General features: G+C 47.5%; 1 protein-coding gene across 1 annotated transcript in view; it reads right to left on the bottom strand.

Annotated features, from left to right (window-relative positions):
• Positions 1 to 21,266, bottom strand: part of agrn (agrin) — a 229,333-nt gene that overhangs the window by 130,542 nt on the left and 77,525 nt on the right. The window contains exon 3 of the mRNA XM_076092623.1: positions 6,545 to 6,583. Coding sequence (XP_075948738.1) covers positions 6,545 to 6,583 — 39 coding nt within the window. The remainder of the gene's footprint in view (positions 1 to 6,544; positions 6,584 to 21,266) is intronic.

The following is a 21,266-nucleotide window of genomic DNA, read 5'->3' on the forward strand; positions in this document are numbered from 1 at the left end:
TGTGTGTGTGTGTGTGTGTGTTAACAGGATGGGTGAGATTTCCAGCTCACTGCAGATGGAGCAACCATACGAGCAGTGAATTGTGAATTGACTGTTTCAGGGGGGGGTGGGGGTTGCCATGACAACCACCAATAAATGTACGGGTACAGAAGACAACCATGCAAACTAATATCTTCAGTTTAGAATTGATAATTCCACCCTGTAATATGTGTGTGTGTGTGTGTGTGTGTGTGTGTGTGTCGGGGTTAGGTGGTGGGTGGGAGGTTCAGAATGGATAGTTTCCTGCTCTTCCCTGTGTATGAGCCTCCGAGGAACACACACACACACACACACACACACATTTGTCACGCATACTCAACAGGAACACATGCACATTCAAAGCAACACAAAGCACAAAAGACACACCGACACAGACACGGATAAAAGTTGGTACGAACTGTAAAATGGGATGTTCTGGGCGCCGGGGAAAGTGTGTGTGTGTGTGTGTGTGTGTGTGTGTGTGTGTGTGTTTATTCGCGCACACATCCTGAGGTTCAACTGCAATCTGTAAACAATGTTTCTCTGAGTGAAGAAAAACAAGAAGCAAGGGGTGAAATGTTCAAGAGAGTATGAGTGCACGTGCGTGTGTGTGTGTGTATCTGACAGAACGACAGAGAACAAGAGAGCACTGAACTGCAGCTGCCTCGACTTCCACAGCAGCCGCTGCCTGTGCAGAGAACTACGACATATACAGCATCTGTGAGAACAGTGAGGATGTTGTCAGCAAAGAGCCGCAACGCTCCAGTAACTTACACTTCTTAATTAAGGAAAACACTAACTCGGCTAATAGCGGGATATCACGGCGCAATAATGTTCGGCAACACGTCGACGCGGCGAGCCACTTATTTTCCTCTAATTACACAACCTGACAGTGAAATTCGTCCCACTGGTTACGCTTCCCTGTGTGGAGATTTTGTGACACGGCCACCCGACAATTAAATTAGCACCTAGCCATCACCGATTTAGAAAAAACTAAAAAACAGAATGACAAACTGAGATTATTTTTGCTGCTGCGTTAACGAGAAGAAATGAACGTGGCCTTTCACCGGCCGCTGATTGTCTGCCGCCGCGTCGACATGCGGAGGACATAAGAGCGATCATTCAAAGCGACATTTGGTCCGTTCTGCGCGCTAATTACTTCCCATGTCTGACAAAGAGCTGAGGAGGGACTGAGCTTTCAACCATCCCTCTGCACCGCCATGCTGAGCTGATAATGCCTTCGATGAGCAGCCAGAAGCTATTAATTAGCTCGCATGGACTCGTACTGTCAATGGTCCTGTCAATGGGTTCTTTTTTTTGTTTGTCCTGCTAATGTCATCCTTTCCATTTCATTTCAGATACTCGGCACACTGGAAATTAGCTTTATTTTCTATTTCATCATGTTTTTTTTAGTGCTGGGCAAGTTAATGCGTTAATTTCGCGTTAACGCATTCATTAATTAACGCCGACAATTATTTTATCGCACGTTAACGCATTTTTTTAATTTGTTATTATTATTATTTTATTTTTTTATATTGAAAGACAAGAGACAATACATATACATAACAACAAGAGGATGACAAGAACAGTGGGACAAAAGCCAGCAAACATCCTATAGTCAGTTGTGTATGTGTGTGTGTGTGTGTGTGTGTGTGTGTGTGTGTGTGTGTGTGTGTGTGTGTGAACGTGCGTGTGTATGTCCTTGAGCCTTTTGAGATGGGAAAAAAATAATAATAATAATAATACAACAAAAAAACACAAACATTTTAATTTATTATTATTGTAACAGACTGTCTCATGTTTATCGTTTTGTATTGGAGATATGATGTCCCTTCAGGGTTGCTGAAAAAAAATGCAACTTCCGCTTCTGGTCGAGGGGGGGGGGCAGAAATAAAGAGAGAAGCTGCACCAGCTGTTGCTCTCCCTGGAGACTACTGGACATCGCTGCGGTAAAGTCAGCAGACACTTACATGTTAGTGCACCTATATGCTGAAATTCACGGTAAACGCATTTAAACGTCACAGATCGGGAGCGAGCGAAGGACTTTGAAAGTTAGCGGAAACATTAACGTGAGACAACATCCGGTTTCTTCAGACGAACATCCGGTTTTCAGAATAAGATGCCAACAAAGTATGAATTATATTCACATTAAGTATAAAACATGCTACCTGCATCTCGTGAACCAAATGTTATTGCACTTTTGTTCATATAGCAGTACTTTTAAAATAAAAGTGCGCAATACACAACTTTTGAATTCATTATTGAACTTTGCCATAACAATGTGATTAATCGCGATTAATCGCAAAGAATCCATGCGATTAATCGCGATTAAATATTTTAATCGTTGCACAGCACTATTTTTTTTGTATCTCTTGCTCTGCCATGAGGAAGAAGGAAGTCACTCGAACAAAGTTAAGATGACTATAATGTGCGACCAACGAGGCAAAATGAACAGTTGCCATCAATATGGTACAGTACAGCATATTCATGAGTGAAATATAGACTGAAGGCACCTTGAAAATGGATTAGCCCGCAATTCATCGCTGGCTTTATTAATGCTTATCTGGCAACAAGAGGACGTTTTAAAAAGCCCAACTGAAGCTGACACGCAGATTGCATTACTCCTGATCCATGTGGCTTCTGTAAAACAGAGGGGTCTGATGCAGACTAATGGGTCCTATAAGTGACCCGGCAGATAACTCAGGGTGCCGGCTGGTCCGCATCAAAGAACTGCTGACCCTTACGAGGTCCGAGGTCCGGGGGAATAACCTGCATCAACGATCGGCGGGGAGTTGCTCCGGGACATATCGAAGCTAACCCCGCATTGTGTCAACAATTACTCCGTGTACTAGCGAATGAAAAGCAAATAGCGCTGCACTTGACAGCGCCGGCCCACAAGGTCCCTTCTTTCTGGCTAATATGTCTAGTTTTTCTCTCTCTTTGGACTACTGCTTCCAACCCGTCTTGGCAGATAAATACCGGGTGAGCTGTGGTAAAGTGAGGGGAGTCCTGAGTGGGAACGCTGTCAAAGACGGATGTTTAGACGTTGGGGGGGTTGACTCCTTTGCCTTTCACACTACTTACCGAGCCCTTCAGGCGCTCACGTATCTGCTGAGTCCACAGACACGAGACAGGCGGCCCCGACCGAGGTGCAGAGTTCAGCTGCGCAATTTGAAGGCTCTGTGTACTTTAAAAAGGGCAACAAACTTTTCGCTTGATAAAGTCAAGGCCGCCCCCCCCCCCCCCTCTCCACACCGGTGGGCTAACAAGCCGCTTTGTGTTAGAAGCCGGACATGACAACCCTTCTGTGAAATCGCACTCCTGGAGAGGCAACGTTACAGTGAACCTTTTGATATCTCAGCCCGGTGCCCCCGCCCTCGCCTGAAAAGATGAGGTAGATATTTTGCCTCTGTTGTGCGAAATCTATGATGTGAAATGATTTAATTAAGATAGGCCGAGGAGCCATAATTAATTCTGCCTCTCTCCGAGTTAGGCTTACTGTCAAGAACACAAGAAAAGGCTCCCGCAGAATAAATTACAGGAGGGTTATCTATGTGTGAGTGTGTGTGTGTGTGTGTGTGTGTGTTTCTTTTTTACCTCCCACATCTGAGGGGGTAATGGGTTTGCAGTGCTTAGTTACTGTATTCTCCCAGAGCTGACAAAAGGTTTTGTCAGTTCTTTAGGAAGAGGTAGTGTTCTCAAAGTGTAAGTGAGACCGCTGGCACTTTTTTTTTTTTGGGCGTCCCACCGTCTTGGATCAAATCACACACGAGTCCAGGAGTTTATTTTGGCTGTCAGTACGGAGCATCCTCTGGGGAACACTGTCAGTGACAAAAAGCAAAATTGAAGGATTTGCGGCTCCTGCCAGGCAGGCGGTGCTGGAGACGGCTACAGTCATGGAGGACCCCCCGAACTGTCAGAGGCTCTGTTTCTTATTACGCTTCCTTTCTTTCTTTTGAGTCTCTGGCCTGTTTTGGATCTCCGTTCGGGGCCACTGTTTAGTCAGAGGTTGCAATAGGACGAAATGAAAGACAGCTCCAGGGAACCGTCTCCTTGAGACTGAATTCAAGAGAGTAATCTATTCTTTGTCCTTGTTTAATCACAACTGGATCCGGCATAAATCACATGGTTTAGTAATAATCCTTCTCAGATCTCTACTTTAAAACTACCACAGATTGTATCTGATACTGAAGCCTCCTCTCTATGCCCTTAACGAGTGCACAAACTCCTTTGGATGTGGAGAACTCGGGGGGCCGAGAGCCTCATTCATCAAGCGTTTCTCGCTGTCGACCCCCTTTTCGAGGGTTCAATACTAAATCCCTCAAGCTACAGAATTCTCCGAGCTTGCTTTGGCCAAACACGCGACGACTGTCTTATTATCAGGAGACGACAGGCGATAATGAGTGTGGCCTGAGCCGAGCATCTGCAGCTTTGAGCTTTCAAAGAGAGGGCCTAATTAAAGGCTGCTCAGTGACTCTTGTCACTGTTTTTGACTGGTGATTATAGGCCATTCATCGGGGAGTATTCGTCAGCTATTTGCGGGTGGCGCACGCCGTGAATTCCATCTAACAGCTTTGCATGTGTTGTGCCGAACCTGCGCCCCCCCCCCCCCTAATTTGCAGAACAAATTTCTTTACTTTCGGCAGCATCTCCTCGCGCTAATAAGGACGTCTCATCAACGGCAGCTCAGAGACAAATTAGGCTGTTTGAAAGTGCCGACTCGCGGCATCTCGTCTATGATTTCCTGTAATGAAGTGTTGCGAGAAGCAGGGCGTCCTTGGCACCGAGGGCACGTTCAGTAGAACAAGGCCTGTGCTCTTTGGAGCACATTTGACTAATTGCAGAGCTATATTAGCCCTCTGCCGGTCTAGAGCATCTTCCAAATCGCCCATCCACCACCACTAAAACCACGCGTCTCGAAAAAGTGGCCTACTGTCTTATTTGGGCCAACGCTAATTGTCTCACTAATCTCTCCAGCGTTAAATGACCCGGAGAAACTGCGTCCCACGGGGCAGGCTTACCCCCGCTGATTGGAGACTTTGCCTTTTGTTTTGCTTGGCATATTAAAACAGCATAGGCCGCTGATGTGAAGCCTGCAGAACTATTGGAAATGTAATTAAGGGCTAGCAGCAGCTTTTAAATGGTTGACTAGTGCAGAAACAAACTGTGCCCCTCAGACGGCAAAAAACTTTAATACGTGGGAAATGAGTGGCTCAATCGATAAGCGGGGCGTTATTTCCTTTGTGTGTGTGTGTGTGTGTGTGGGGGGGGGGGGTTCAATGGGAGACAGAAATGGGCTGCACACTGTTCCTCATCTTCCCAGTGGAGAGGCACATTTTATGGCAATATGGGCTTTAAAAACAGACCCCTCCGTGAGATATAATCATTTGTCAAGTCATTTTCATTTGGCATTGAAACAAAAACAAATAGCTGAAGTAAACTGAGTTTTGTGAAGACGAGGCACAAAACAGAAAGAAATAAGACTCTTCTCTTACACTCCTCAGGTGTTCGAGCACAATTATTCGCCACGGCCATTTCACATCGACAGCAAACAGGCTTTTGTCCGGACAAACTACCACATTCATCACAAAACCACCTCTGATGTGATACTTTTAAATTTTTTTCCCCCCTTTTTAAAGCACGACGTCTCTCGCGAACCGCTTTGTCCAAACAAGCTGGCCCGTGGGGCGAGTGAATCGAGCAATTACCAGAAACAGATTCCGAAAGCCCCCACTGTGGCCTTTTGTCCCCGACATCAGCTGGCCGGCTGCGATCATTAGAAACGTTTTTTTTTTCCTCGCGTTTTCTCCCCACGAACCTCGGCCTTTGTAGCTTACGCACAGGCGGGATGACACGACACCTTCAGAACTAGTGAGTCCGTCCCTGGCTGCCTAATGATAGCAGCTTGAAAAACAGCTGTTTTCCTCCAATTAAAGCCTGCCAAGAGCCACTGTTTTGGAAATAAATTGTTTTTTCGTTTGTGTTTTTTTTTTATTAAAAGCTCATGTTACTAGGCCAAAAAAGAACTGAAACAATGCGGCACCCATTGCGAAGATTTATATGTGTGGGCTGGAACGAGGTGATGGTGCTGCTCTGCGCTCCTGACCAGCAGACCCCCAGCAGCCCCCCGGCAGACTCAGGCCATGTAAACTACCCGGGGAAGGGGAGGGGGGGGGGTTATCCCATTAGACTCCATCAGAAGGATGTGAATGCTGCTGTGGTAACAGGTAGTGAACATCACCCCAACTAGCTGTGCGGAGCAAGATCAAATCAAGTCATCAAAAGATCCCTCTCACATCAAAGCCCCGAGCAGACCTGGCCGCGTGCCATACCAACTGTGCAGAGACAAAAAAAAGAGCGGAGCAGACCGAATCTGGCACCGCGCAGACAGACGTCTGGCCGCTTCAAAAAGGCAGAGAATGCGCTGTCCGAGGTCATTATTCACAGGTACAGCTCCAAAACACCAGCAGCGGTCAACGGAGGCGAGGAGCGGAGAGAAAGAAAAAAAACCCCACAGAGGACTTACCATCAGGAGGCGCGGGCGGTGTGAAGTGATGAGGTTTGTCTGAAAGAGATAAAAGAGAAAAGGTTTTTAGTTTTGGGGGAGACTTCCCAGGGGGTGCGGGCAAAGTAATTGAGTTGCTACACAAAAATACACACATTGTGTCCACAGGCTCGGCTTTTTCCTATCCAACACATTCTAATGCAGTGACCGGGGGCTGCCGCAGGACCCCAGCTGGGCTAATCGACAGGAGGACATTTCAGCGACAGCGGTATCGCGATTGTTTTGTCATTCATTGTTCTCATGGTCTTCTCATCCCAAACCACACCGCGCGACTTTTGATATCATAAGAGCACATGAGAATTGAAATTGAAAACACTCGGGGGGGGGGGGGGGGGGGGGGAATGTGTATTTGTGTGTGTGTGTGTGTGTGTGTGTGTGTGAGCGTGTGATAAGATTCGAGCGGGTGAGTGCGAGATAAGATTTCTTTAAATTCCACAGCGGTGAAGACACAGTGAAAACCCACTCACTTCCCACCCCCGCCTCCCCAAGCAACCACATGCAGGATAAATCAGTCCCCCCCCCCCCAATATATCAAATTACATCATGCTACTCTCCTGGTCAACACCCAGACGATGACATAAGGATTGTCGGTTCGTGGGAGCCATAAAACAAGACGTGTCAGATGACTGAGTATCGGGTAACACACCGGGGGAAGATCTCAGGAAACATGAGTCCTTTGCAGTTTTGACGCTTTTACGCTTGAAAACGAGGTGGATCTCGACCAGGCGATGCAAATGCATCAATGCCAGTGTATGTAGTGGAGGTGCATGCAGAACATGCAGTTTGCTTTGACATTCTTTGGCAGGAAAATGGGGGATGAAGTTAGTGACGAAGCACAAACCAAGCACAGCTAACATGTATTTTTAGCGTTGATTGATCTCATGATCATTTTTCGATCCTACCGTTGATTGTTTAGGCTACAAAACGCCAGAAAAGAGTGATAAAGCAATTTCCCAGAGCCTCAGCGGGTGTCTTCAGATTGCTTATATATTGTGCGACAAACAAACCAAAACATATTCTATTCCAAATATAAAGAAGAGAAGAACAGCACATCCTCACATTTGACAGGATGGAACCGGACGTGCTTGGCGTCTTTGCTTGCTAAACGATTGGTCGCCTATTCAAGTTGTGGATTATTACATTATTTTGTGGGATATCTGCCAATAGCTTGCCAACTATGTAAAGTGCATACAGATACCATGGACACTGAATGATACAGAGCTATAAGCAAAGTAAGAAGACCGACGTTATGTAAAAATATAAGAAAAGAAAGAAAGAAAACAGCCACATTTTATCTATTTCTCACACAAAATAAAAATCTGCTGATCAGATATGACTTTGGTGGCATCATTTCCAGGCAACTCCACCAAAATGGAAAGCCTCTTCGAAAAGGCCATCCCGATGCACTGGGGCACTGGTGTACCGAGGGCAACCAAAACCAAACCGCCATCTGCACTCTGGCGGCACCTCGGTGCCGTCTGACTCACTGAGCAGAGATCCGGCGAGTCGTCAGAGCTGCCTGCTACAGAGAGGACTCCGACGTCTCTGCACTGCGAGGGATAATGAGGAAGATGAAACACATCACATCAATTAGCCCGCTAACACATTTTAATTTATTTGTTGTCTGTCAACCGCCGTCGCGAAGCCTTCCCGCGATACCCGTCGGCGTCCCCGAGACGCAGCCGAGTTTTTTAAATTTAGGCTAACTTAAAATTGCTTGTCAACAGCCGGGGCTTCGGGGGGTAGAAGGGGGAGAGAACGTGTGTGTGAGAGAGAGAGAGGGGAGAGGCGAGGCGAGACTGTTGCTAGAGGTGAATAATGAAGTGTTGGCTGAAGCTGTTTCCCAGTCAGTCATGACGGTAACTGATTTCCATCTGGGGTGGGAGAGGAGGTGGGGGGGGGGGGGGGGGGGGGGGGGGGGGATTCAAGAAAACATATAAAACGAGTGAAACAGAAATTGTGGGAAATATAGAAGTTCTGCTGAGAGCGCACAACACAAAAGCAGACATCCACGCACAGACTACGCTTCCTGTCTCGCATTTCCGCGAACAGGCCTGAACATGCGCGAACACGTGCAACACTTTGTAGCACTTGCGAATCAAAATTTTTTTAAAACACCTGACACAGTCAGAGAGAGAGAGAGAGAGAGAGAGAAAGAGAAAGAGAGAGAGAGAAAGAGAGAGAGAGTGTGTGCAGGGCGACGCTAAACGATTTCGTCACATTTCCATAATGAAAGGACAAAATAAGGTCTTTCCACAAACATATCAGCCTTTCCCCATCTCCCTTTGCACCTGGCAGAGCCCGCATGAGTTGCCCGTGCTGAATGTCAGCGCGGGGCCATCACTCATCTTATATCTTCAGCGAATCAATATGTGTCTGATGGTGACATTTAGCCATATGTGCGGGAGTCCATCACTGAATGCATGTCATCTTCCCCCTATTGGTTTGGTTGACGTATAGTCACACATGGTATGTGGGCTCTGTTGGCAGGCGTATGGCCTGCCTATTGTCACCCATATGGTGACAATAGAAAGAACGAATCTGAGGTTACACTGCTCCTCTGACACCCCTCCTCCCACACACACACACACACACATACACACGTCAGCCCTACCAGCACTAACAACCATCCTATCCAGCTGTCCTTGTGGCTCCAGCAGCATAAGAGAGCCCCCTTTTTCATTTCATCAGCTCCTCCAGCGAACGCTTCTGAGAGGCAGAGATCGGCCCGCTTTAACTGGGTTTGCTTTAAATCTAATATAATCCGTCTGGCTGGAATGGATTCGATAACACGGCAGCGAAGTTACAAAATGAACCATCCCGCATCCTGGTCACCCACATCAGCCAATTAACAAATGAGAAGGAAAGAGCGACAAAGACGATAGAAAGACACTGGAAAAGAAGTGGACGGATGCAAAGAGCTGCATCTAAAGGACGACGGGTACTTTGCCTTGTGCGGGGCTGAAAAGTCAACAGCCTGGGAACAGACTAACAGAAAGTCAGGGTTGACACGGAACAGCAGCCACGTTAACGAACCTCTCCCCACTTCAACCTCCAAACCTGAAAAGAACATTTTTACCTTATTTCCTCATGATCATGGGGCACAAGTCTTGCATAGCTAATAGCCCACTTTGGAAGTTGGAAAGGACTTTTGCCATTCACACAGTCTAAACAAGGCAGGCAGGGCACTCAGAAATAGATTTGCGCGAGTCTGTGAGGGAGTGAGGAGAATGAATAAGTTCCCCCAGTGTCGACACATTTCAAATGATACCCAGCGTGGGGTTTAACAAGAAGAAAACACTAAAGCAATTACCTCTCTTGTCAGGACACTCTTTGACCAAAGAATCTACTGTGATGGCCATCATCAAAGTAACTCAGCCTCACAAACATTACAAACATGATGCTCTCAATGAGCTGCACTTTTCAACATACAGCAAGACAAGTATAAAGCAGTAAGGGAGGGGTTGAGGCTTTATAGGCCAAAGGACATGTTTGCATCCTAAGGCATTTAGTCTGCCATTTAATTCTTCCTCTCGCAGTTCAAAGTAAATGCCAAGTCTTAAGACGGGAGATATGAAGCATTTTCGCACACAGAATCAAGGAATAGGGGGGCTGTGACTTTAAACGCAAAATAATTCACTTCCACCTAAATTCTGTCTAGAAAGGCTACGCCAACACTTGATTTAGGGTGTGTATTCTTTTGCCAAGCAGTGACCCATTAGTTTTTCGGTGTTATGAAAGTGAAACTGTGCTGTTTGTGGTTGTACCAACGTACAGTTGTTGAGGAACAAGAGCACCGCAAAGCCCAGTGTGGACGTGGCCAGCAGGATCAGACAGATGTTGCAGGGGATCATGAAGTAGCGCACCACCAGGGACACCTTGTGCTGGTACCTGCGCTCCTGCTCCTGCGGCGGCGGCGAGGGATAGTGGCACCCGCTCATGCTCCACTCCAGCGACCCCCTCCCCTCCAGGGTGGAGGAGAGGACGGGACGCGGAGGGCGACGAGGGTTGCCCAAAGACCCGTTGGAAAAAATGATGGCGGCGGGGTGAAGGCCGGGGGTGAAGGTGAAGATAAAATAAAAGTAAAAATGGACGCGTAATGGCCGGTGTTTCAGCTGCGGTTGCAGCCGTGCACCGTGGCAAGGACGCGGTGACTGTTTCCGTCAGAGAATCGCAGCAGCAAGCTTTCAGCGGTTTCCAGGCAACACATTTTTAGAGATAATAACATCCATTTGGCGAAAGAGGACAGACAGGGGGGACAAGGATGTTGGACTCCTACAGCCCCCCACCTGTCCACACAACCTCCATTCTGCTGTTCCCAATGGGGGGGAAGACAAAGTAATGGGCTTTCAATCTGTGACTGTGTGTCTTGTGAAGTGGGTTATACTTACAGTGCAAACATGTGTGTGTGGATTTAAGTGGTGATAATGTGTTTGTAAATGTGCGTCAGTGCGCTTTTAGCATGTACGTGTGGTGAGATGCACCTATGCCAGAAATGTGTGCGTTGGGATGTGGGCGTTTCGAACTGTCAAATATCCACACGGAAAAAAAACTTCCACGCAGGCCGACGGTAAATCCACAAATGGAATCCTCTCCTTTCTTGCCCGTGACCCTGACTGGTAATCAGATGGACGTAAAGGGGGTCTGGAGCACCTCCCCCGTCCTGCTTTCCTTGTCAAAAGCCTTTACACACCAAGCCGAGGTCTGGCGCTCGCCAACAACACGTGCCACAAGTATTTCCCTAACAGGTGACACGGCCGAGCATCTTCTTCAGCCTCCCTGTTGGCTGTCGGGGCAACGAAGGCGAAACCGAGCAGCGGTTTGCCCAGAGCGACCTCCAACTCAACACGAGTGTTCTTTTGTATCCACTGGAGACCGGCTCCTTCGGCTTACGGTCCGGGAGCGTCCGTCACAGGCGTGATCAGCGGGACGGCTGGACAGCAGCTGGCTGCCGATCGCTAAACCACATGCTCCCGGGTTCACCGTTTGTTTTCCCCCTTCCCTTCTCTCCTGCGTGACTGCCACTCCTCGGTTCAATAACCTTTTACTCCGGGCCAGTCTCATGGAGTGGATAAGCAGCTGCCCACCCCCCAGCTCCACCCACCCCGCTGGTGCGCTGGGACCAAAAGCAGGTCAGAGGAAGTGCCGGAGATGGGGGACAAAAAAAAGTTGGGAGAGGAGAAGGATCGCAATCCCCGTCAGTGCAGAGCCGTCTTCTTCTTCTTCTCTCTCTCTCTCTCTCTCTCTCCCCCAGCCCCCAAGCAGCGAACGGATGAGCAGCAAAACACAGAGACGCTCTATATGAATGAACTCGTGGAAAGAAAGGGGAGAAGAAAAAACCCGCGTGTGTGATCAGAAATCAGCCGAGGAGCTCGAGGCGGAGATTTGTTGGGCTTTCTTCCCTTGTGTCAGCACCATGACGGAGAATCCCAGCCAGATAATGAGAGGCACAGGTTCTCATTGCGCCCCGATCCTCGCAAGACCGAGGTTGATTTGGCTTCTTCTATTTCTGCCTTTTCAGGAAAGAACTTGTCCAGCCTTTTCCTTCTATTCTCCGGTTCGTCGCCTCTCTTTTATGCGCTTCCACAAGCATCCAGTCCCTTTCTTTTCTCCGTGGCTTGTCTTAGTCCAGAGGTGCTCCCAGCGCGCTGGCCGCAAGGATTTATGCACCGGCTTGTCTTCTGTGGGATCCGACAGTCACTGGCAGCCAAAACAACAAATTAGGCTCCAGGTATTCATAGCGCGCTTAATCCCCAGGCAGCAGGTAGTGGTCCCAGTGTCAGCGCACTCAGTCAGCCAGCTGAAGCAGAGACGAGTGAGTCAATGGGAGAACTCAGCAGCCAGACACGGCAATACAGAGAGAGAGGGAGAGGGAGGGGGAGAGAGAGAGAGAGGGGGGGGGGGGGGAAGGGAGAGAGAGAGAGAGAGAGAGAGAGTAAACGGGAGTGAGGAGGAGTGCTGGCAAAAAGGGAAAGCAGCTCCTGACACTTCGGTCCACTTTTTCTTTTTTTTCTATTGGAGAAAACAGCAGCGGCGTGTTGCTGGTTTCCCAAACACTCCTCCTGAGCGCTCCTCTCTCAGCCCTCAGCCAGCGGAACGGATGAGCGCATAATGAGAGAGCGAGAGCGCGAGAGAGAGAGAGAGAGAGAGAGGGGTGGGGGAGTGGTTGAGGAGCCGTCTTTAACAAAGGCAGAGGGGGTTGGAGTTGGGTGAGGAAACAGGGAAAAAAGAAAAAGAAAATGAGCGAGAATAAAGGCTTTGGGGAATAGTACTCCAGTCCTGTCAGAGTGGGGGGGTGGGCAGCAACAGTGCAGCAGCAAAACAAAGGAGGGCTTCGGTCTTGGGAGATGTCAACCAACTCCTCCATTTGTTTATAGCCTAATCAAAAGAAAGTCTCTTCAAGAGTTGGAGAATTTCCACAAGATTTAATGAGGCAAACTGAGAGAAAATAGGCCTGTGGAGGGAGGGAGGACAACTTAAATACACTAAAGTCAATCACATATCGAGTCTCTCCAAACAGCCTCACCCATTTGTTTTTTTAACCGATATATGTGGCACCAGTGCAGCCAGGGAGACTCCACGACGAGCCAATTTTCAATTAATTAACAATCCCATTTGGACCCTTTCTGTTCTGACTCTTTCATGACGAGTAGGAATCGGTTGATTTTTTTCCCCCCGTTGTTAAATAATATGGCAAGCAAAAAAAGGCATGATCTGAGGCGGAAACCTTTTGCATCTCTTTCACAGCATGTCATCCTCTGCCCTTTTTAAAAGCTATGCATTGTTGCTCTTCTAACGTGGTAATGAGGTCAGAATAGAGGGGCGGTTACGCTGTGTTTTTAGCGAGTCCCTGCATCAATATCCACTTTGAACAAGCTCAACGGCAGCAGGCGCCAGATGTAAGGCGGTATCTATCATCAATTATTTATGTCTTCTTTTTTTCACTCTCTCTATCTGTGTCTCCATCTCCCCCCCCCCCCCCCAAACTCCGTGCTTTACACAAGGGTGCGCACACGCATACACACACACTGGCGGTGGAGCGCAGTGTCTGCGTCCACAGAGGAATTGCATGAATGCACACACAATTGGCTTTTCTCTCCAATAGAAACACAAACACACTGCAAAATAGCTCTGTCTATCTTTTTTTTGGTCTCTATCTCTTTTCAGCCAACAAGCTCTCTCTCTCTCTCTCACACACACACACACACACACACACACACACACACACACACACACACACACACACACAGGTAGGTGATCTCTCTACCTCCCCAAAAGTCATTTATCTCTTTGGACAGTGGGTTCATTCCCAGAGCTGAGCTCTGTGGGGGAGACTCTTAATATGAGGGGAGCCAGGTTTTTAGGCTGCCCGCTGAGGGTCATTAGTTCAACCCCCCCCCCCCCCAATCATCAGCAACACAACCCCCCCAGAGGTGCCTCCCCCTCCACTGACACATTACCCCAGACAGTCCACATCAGCTCTCACGTTGCATAACAAAACCTGATTGATGGACTGACTGAAAAGAAAAAAGGAAACAGCCGCTGTGTCTTTTGTTCCCTCTCTTTTTGCCTCCCTTTCCACTTGTAACTCTGACTGTGTCTTTATCCATCGCGCTTATTGCTCCGACAAGTGGGGACTTCTGGGCTAAAGCAATTACAACACACAGGATCACACCAGGACCGCAACGCCGAGACAGCAAGTTGTCCCAGCAGAGGGCGCTGGGGGGTCTGCAGCCGCGACCCAAATGAGATCTTCCGTCGAACATCAAAGCTCGGCTGCTTTGATCCATTTTTAATGCCACTAGTAGCGCACAAGGTTAACATCTCTCTCTGAAGGCTTTGAAAAGGTAATTTCCATTAAGGAGCCAAAGGAGCTGCTCTCCTGTTTAACGGTCTGGCAGGATTAAAAGTTGATGTGCGAGTGCATAAGCTCATGTGTGCGTGCTGCTCTTTATGCAGAGGGTGAGAAATTTGTCAAGCTCCATAACTGATTGACGATGATGCTTCAATCAAGTGTGTTGTGTGTGTGTGTTGTGTGTGTGTGTGCGTGTGTGCTTGTGTGTGTGTGTGTGTGTGTGTGTGTGTGTGTGTGTGTGCAGCCCGGCGCACATCCCGGTCTTCTGGCTGGCCGGCGTTGATCTAATTGATCTAAGAGAAAACAGTGGTTGCCTTTACTGAATGACAATTTCTCCTCGGAAAGGTTGTCTTGTGAAAAAACACACCAAAAAATGAACCACCAACGAGGGGAGATCTCTTCCTGCGTCGTCTTTGTACATTTCAAACGCAAGCTGCATTCCAGCTGCACCGCCGAGGGGTCAAGGGGTCAGATCAAATGCAGCTTTGCAGTGACAAATGGCATCCAGTCAGCACTGCCGCGCATCTAAAAGCTTCTTCTTGCAGTTTGCGGACACAATGAGCAGGGAATTTGTACTAGCTAAATGTAAGGATCAGATTTCCGGGGTTTGAAAGGTATAAAGTGCAGCTGATTTTCTATGATTAGGTGGGTTCAGACTGTCGATACAGGATGCTTTCTCTGCGGCCAAGCAGCACCAAGTCAACCTCCGCGGAACTCTCTCCTACAAGCAGCAATCAAATGACTAAATATCAAGTTTGCATTTACAACATTTTAACTGCGGTGCTGATTCGCAGAGAGTAAAGGTGACTAAGCACCCAAGGGGCAAACTACATTTCCTGGTTCCGAAGTGATATAAACTCAACACAAACCGAAGTTGTTCCAGCTGTTTCGATGACGTTACAGTCTTAGTGTGTCTGACTTGGGACCTTTTCCAAGCACACTAAAGCAGAGCTACCGTGGACCAGGAAATAAGTCGTTCTAAAGAGTTCTCTTGCTGAATATTTCATAAAATAATCTGTTTTGGGAAAAACTGTGTGCACAGATCAATCGCTAAATACGACAACAACAGCAGCAGCTTTGTACATTAGACTACATGAAAAATAATCCCTGTTGATGAATACAACAACACCCCATTAGAGTGGGGATTCTGTCCATTTTTCAAAGTAGGAGCTATCAAAAGCGAAGCCGTTGCCTCCGCTAATGGCATTAGAGATCATCCTTTCCTGCTGCCCATTGTAAATGGGTTTTTTTAATGATGCGGATGAAAAGAAGAGAAAAGGCGCAGAAGGGAAGTCTGTTAAAATTTAGAACGGATTTGGTAATTGGCTGCACTAAAGCCTGTCTACTGGCCCACTCAACTATTCATTTCCAAGATCATTCACTGTAATATTTGTCGTGTTGCTTTTTTTGGTGCATGTGCACGTATTGATAATACAAAATCTGCTGCAATGAGGGTTATTTCAGCCTCGTGTCTCACAGCTCAACCTGTCAGTTGACACTTACTTCCTGGTATGTATTTATATGAGCCTGCAGCCCCACATTACAGGAGTGGAGTGAGACTTATAATGAATCTAATTCCACAGCGAGCTACGTATTCGAGGATCACAAATTAGGGCGACAGCGGAAGGCCGTGTTGAATTCCTCGTGTGCATCGAGCCGTGCAGCCCGGCCGGTGGAGGGAAGCCCAGACTCGTCACCCAGTGGGCTACGGCGGTGAGACGCTAGCAGGTGGGCCAATTGTCTCGCCACGGTATTAACTCCAATCATCATAAGTCAGACGTCGCCGCAGCCTCCCAACAGCCTCCCAGACTTCCCAGCCATCGGGCCTGCGGACTGAGCGGCACTCATCTAGCAACGGCTCGGGCCTCTCGCAGCTGTGCGTGGCTAACGGCATTAACCTCTGCTGAACCGGGTCTCAAGAAAAACAGAGTGGGCGGACAGACGAAACAAGCTGCTTCTAGTGCGTTATCGTGACAACCAGGCGCCAATACCGGTACGAATGGAGGAATGAAGCACTTCATTGTGGAAATGGTCAATGCTCGTTTTCACAATCTGTAAACTGAAATTACATTTTAACACCAAACAGAAGCTACAGATGGTCGGCAAATTGGAGGCCGCCGCCAGCCACCAGAACAGCTGAAACGCTCCTTGTCGTCGGTTCTCTAAATTTATATGTTTGGGAAACTCTACTGAAGGGATGAACACCGTTCTTCCAAAAATATTATCCCTTGTTTGGTGTTTTGATGGTGGAGGGGAGGAGCACTGTCCAACTGGGCGTTCAGACTGAAAACAGCACTGCACAGAAGGCCGGCTCGAGTAATTAATCCAAGAGTTTAAAAAAGCTAAAACACCGCAGAGCCAATCTGGCTCTTAAACGTGGAGTGCAGGAGTTAAAAAGCTCAAGACAAATCCCAATTCACTAAAAAACTGGTTGCGCAAAACGACGCCAGCAGTGGAGTATTGCGCTTTTTGATAGTCGAGCTGCACAAAATGTGTGCGTCTGGCACCGCTCAATAATTTCTCCCATCATATTTCGGCCGCACTGATTATTAGAGATAACGAAGTCAAAATCCTGCTCTCATGACAACACTGTTTTCCTGACTCAGCGGATGATGGTACTACTGTGCATCGTTGATGTAACTGTGAACGAGAGAGTTCCCACACGAGGTGGGCTCCACTCAATGTGACTCACAACGTGACACATCGGCCAGGATCTGGTGCCAACTTTGGCACACTCTGACGCTCGGAACGCGGCAAAATGCGGCCCACGGCTGAACACGAACACGCGTCGACCCATGCAACATTTGGGTCATCTTGACACCTGGCAGAATTAGCCGGATCTGTGAATGGCGCCAATATTTTTGGACCTCTGCGCCAGTCCTCCAGCCGGTGCTGTTCAGCCATTCGCAGGACTTTTGGCTGCATTAGCCTCTTCCTCCCACGCCATCCCACGCTGACCATGACTTGCTTTTCCAGCCTACACCGAGCCAGCTCTTAGCCCGTGGTCTCATCCAGGACCTCTCCACTGCTGGACGTTCAGTTCCCTCTCAGACGGTGCTGATTCTTCGCCCTCGGGGCTCATCTGGAGCCTAGCCTGAGGGCTGATGTTCAGCCCGCTGACACTCCCTCCTTTTCCAAAGGTCTTCTAAGTGAAGACGAACTCATTCGGGAAGGAGTAACTCAATATTAGCCAGCTCTGATTTTCTAGCCAGCCCTTCCTGCACAATCATCAACACCCACATCAATAATGACTACAGGATGTAATATTGTCCCTGCACCTCTGCCTTGCCCTGTTTATTCAGAATATCGCCACCAACATTTTCCCTCAATAGCACAAGGAAATTACTCCATTGGACAGGTAAATAATGACAAATAATGACAGAAAGAGAACGAAATGGCAAAAAAAAGAAGAAGAGGAGAGAGAGAGCAACCTGCCGGCACTACTCATGTGGCTGACATATGGAGCCGATGGTGGCAGCGGTGCAGGAAAGCTAGCAGCACGGAATCAGAGGAGGAGTGGTTGGCTCTTACACCCTTCACACAGGAAAGGCAAGGCTGATGAAGCTGAAGGACGATCCAGATGTCGGTCTCTGGCCAAGTCAGCCATCTGTCATGGGGAGCTGGCCAGGTCACACTGTCCCCGACACGCCGAGAAAGCGGCGGGAGACTCGTGACGACCAGTCATTACGGGCTGGGAGCTGTCCTTTCAATGTGGCCGATTCCCAACAGCAGATTAGCTTGCATTGGTGTAGAGAGGACATAAAGACGCCCAAGTAGGGCAGTGCTTTTAGAGCGCTGCCTTACAGGTGTCGAATAAGGAAAGTTGGCACTGCTTGTTCTCCTTCTTTAGATATGTCTTGATCTGAATCGGGACTTTGTGGAACCATATTTGAATTTGTTTAATAAGTTATTCATGCAACACTGATACATTTTGCCATACATCATTAGATTTAAAAAAAAGAGTTATTCACACAAATATGAGCACTGGAGTGTTTTTGCAGTCTGCGTTCATTCAAACAGCCAATGTGCAGATGTTGTAGACACAACGTGCACACTGAATGGATTGAGTTGTTTGTGTGACAGCTCAGACTTACACACAGACCTTTAAACCAGGACTTCTAGTTCTTGTCTCATTTTCTCTCTCGTCTCTCTACATGTATTAATTGGAGTCATAAAGCCTCAGGATACGCGCAAATTCCACTTAATATAAAAAAATATTTTTAATTGAATTAAGTCCACTTTACGCCCAACGTAATATGGAGCCCCCAGCCGTAGAATTCACTCCGTGTTCAGTCTGAACAAACCGTAAGTCGCTGATGAAGCTTTGCTTTGGTAATCTCAGGTAATCTATTGGCACCAATCAAAAATGTTGAAATGATGGCCAGCTAGAGGCAGATGTGAGGGAACACAGAGGAGGTACGAGAGAGCTCTGATTATCACCCTTCAGTACGTTAACACCAATGTAGAGAAAAAAGTCAGAGATACGGGAAAGTGTAATTTCACAAGCTCAAAATGCCACGGCCATGGGGACGTGAACGCTGCCCACGGATGAGGAACGATGCCAAGACAGAAAGGGATCTTTATTTTTTTTTACATTTCTTGCAAATAAAAGCTTTCAGCTCTTTAATGAGCAGCATGTCTGAAGCGGAACATTGCTCGTTGACTTGAACTAGAAATCGACTATTTCAGATTCCAGCTCCATCAAAGGCCTTATGTTCTTCCCCACAGCAAATCCCTTGTGTTCTACATCAATAACCCTGCTTTTGATTTTTCTGAACATATAAATACTGTTGCCTTTACCTTTGTTTGTCTACAGACCAACATACATCGCCGTGAGATATTCACAGTGCGCACAAGCAGATTTACCTGATCGGCTTCCCGAATTCAAAGCCGACAGTGACAGGCTGTTATACAGTGGCACCCTTTCATTTGCATTTACAGTAATGAACCGTCGCTCTTCTATTCTCTTTGTCCCCCTCTCTCGGCCCGTCACTGGCGGCTGGCTGCACATCGAGCTGGATCCTCTCGGATAGAGGGGCAGAGAGGGAAAATTAATTGGTGAGCAACCCCCTTGTTGAGACGGAGCCCATAAATGAAATGCCTATAAATTATTTATACGCCTAATCAGACGGCATGTGCTCAAGTTATTCTCTCAAACAAGACAGCTTCCGTGCTATTCCCTTTTTCCATTCGAGTAAATAACTCTAGTTCCCTTTGGTGAGAGAGTGCAGTCAGACTAGGCTGTGTGCTGCAAGTAGAAAAGACTAATGAAAATATGCAGCCTCAATGACGAAATAGCTGTTTTCCGGCTGCAATCACAGTCAGGAAAATGAGTGACCCGCTTAGCACCAGGTATTAAAATGCATCCTGCGTTTTGGAGGGTTTGATACTGATGAGACGGAAAACAGATACAGTTTGGCTGTAAATGCAAACAAGGAACACTTACTATTAGCAACCAGGTGTGAATGAAATCAAACTGATCCATGAAGAATGGCAGCGGGGATTATACAGCAGGACACAAAAAACAGTAACGCGCCGATTCAATCAGGAGCTGGAGACACAGCCAACTGTTGTCCCATTTTTTAAAGTCTAATGTTTGCATTCCCATTCATCCACCCCAACCTCCAGCCCGTGTGGACTTCGTTCTTTAACGTCGCCTTACTTCCTTCTTTCTGACATAATCACGACCGCTGCTAGAGGCCAGTCGCTTGAACGTTAACGTGTAATTTTTGGGGCACTTGTTGAAAAAACGGATGTGAATAAAACCCGTGAGTTGACGTCAATGTAAGTTGATTATCTTCAAGTTCTGTACTGAAAAAGCCATTTTTAATAATAAAATAAAAAAGTGTGAGACTAAATAATGGTCAGTTTATCCTAAAATGATAATTCAACAGATATATAGGGCAAGGTATTGCACTTCAATACTTCATTTTCTACTTTAGAACCCCTTTAGAGAGAATCATTTCGGAATCAGTACCCAAACTCGGGCCCTATTATCGAACGATGTCCAACGACACCCAGCGCCACAGATGAACTGAGCGTGAGTCGGTTGTTGCGGTCCTAATTCAAGCATCAAAGTGAGACACAACAAGCATGCCATGCCGTCATGACCACCAACCGCTACCATCATCCACATTCTGCTGGTGCAGTGTGCGCTGCCGTATCCTGAACTCACCAGTTAGCGAGGTCAGCGCTGTCATAGGTGGTTTGCACTTAGAAGGAAACCAAAGCCGGCAAAGAGGGCCATTACTGGTCGTAGAGAGCAGAAATCAACTGCTGAAAAACCACTGACAGACTCCACAACAATATGCCCCCGTATAACCCTGAGACGGGCTGTCTGTCAACCACAAGGCTTTAGCTGAGACTCCCAAACGCACACATTGACACAAGATAAGCATAATGACTTGGCATTCACACACAAGACAGAAACAAATATAGCGACAGACGGACACATCTCTCCTTTCAAATGCCACAAGGTGCTACAGGGTTAAAATAAATGCGAAGGTGGAAACCGGATGGTTCAATAAATGTTTTATAATGCCTTCTTCAAAAACGAAAAAGTTTCAGACTGGAAAAATAAGCCCCGGCAGGCAGCTGCACGGATATGCAAGAGCCACTTTAAAGGACCTACTGATGTTGCATGACCTCTCTTTTAACTGCTCACAGCCGAGAAGTCATTTACCTCACTTGCCTAGACAGCCGATTAGCTGGAACAACCCCAGCTTCAAACTCCCGCATTGACAAACATCCCGCTTGCTAAAGTGTCCTTGAGCAAGACTGCAAACCGCACCCCAGCTCCTGAGTACTGGCTGTCCTGTGGCTGAGCCT

The sequence above is a fragment of the Anarhichas minor genome, unplaced genomic scaffold, assembly GCF_050575085.1.
Source record: "Anarhichas minor isolate MPS153535 unplaced genomic scaffold, ASM5057508v1 ptg000003l, whole genome shotgun sequence".
NCBI classification, from domain to species: Eukaryota; Metazoa; Chordata; class Actinopteri; order Perciformes; family Anarhichadidae; genus Anarhichas; species Anarhichas minor.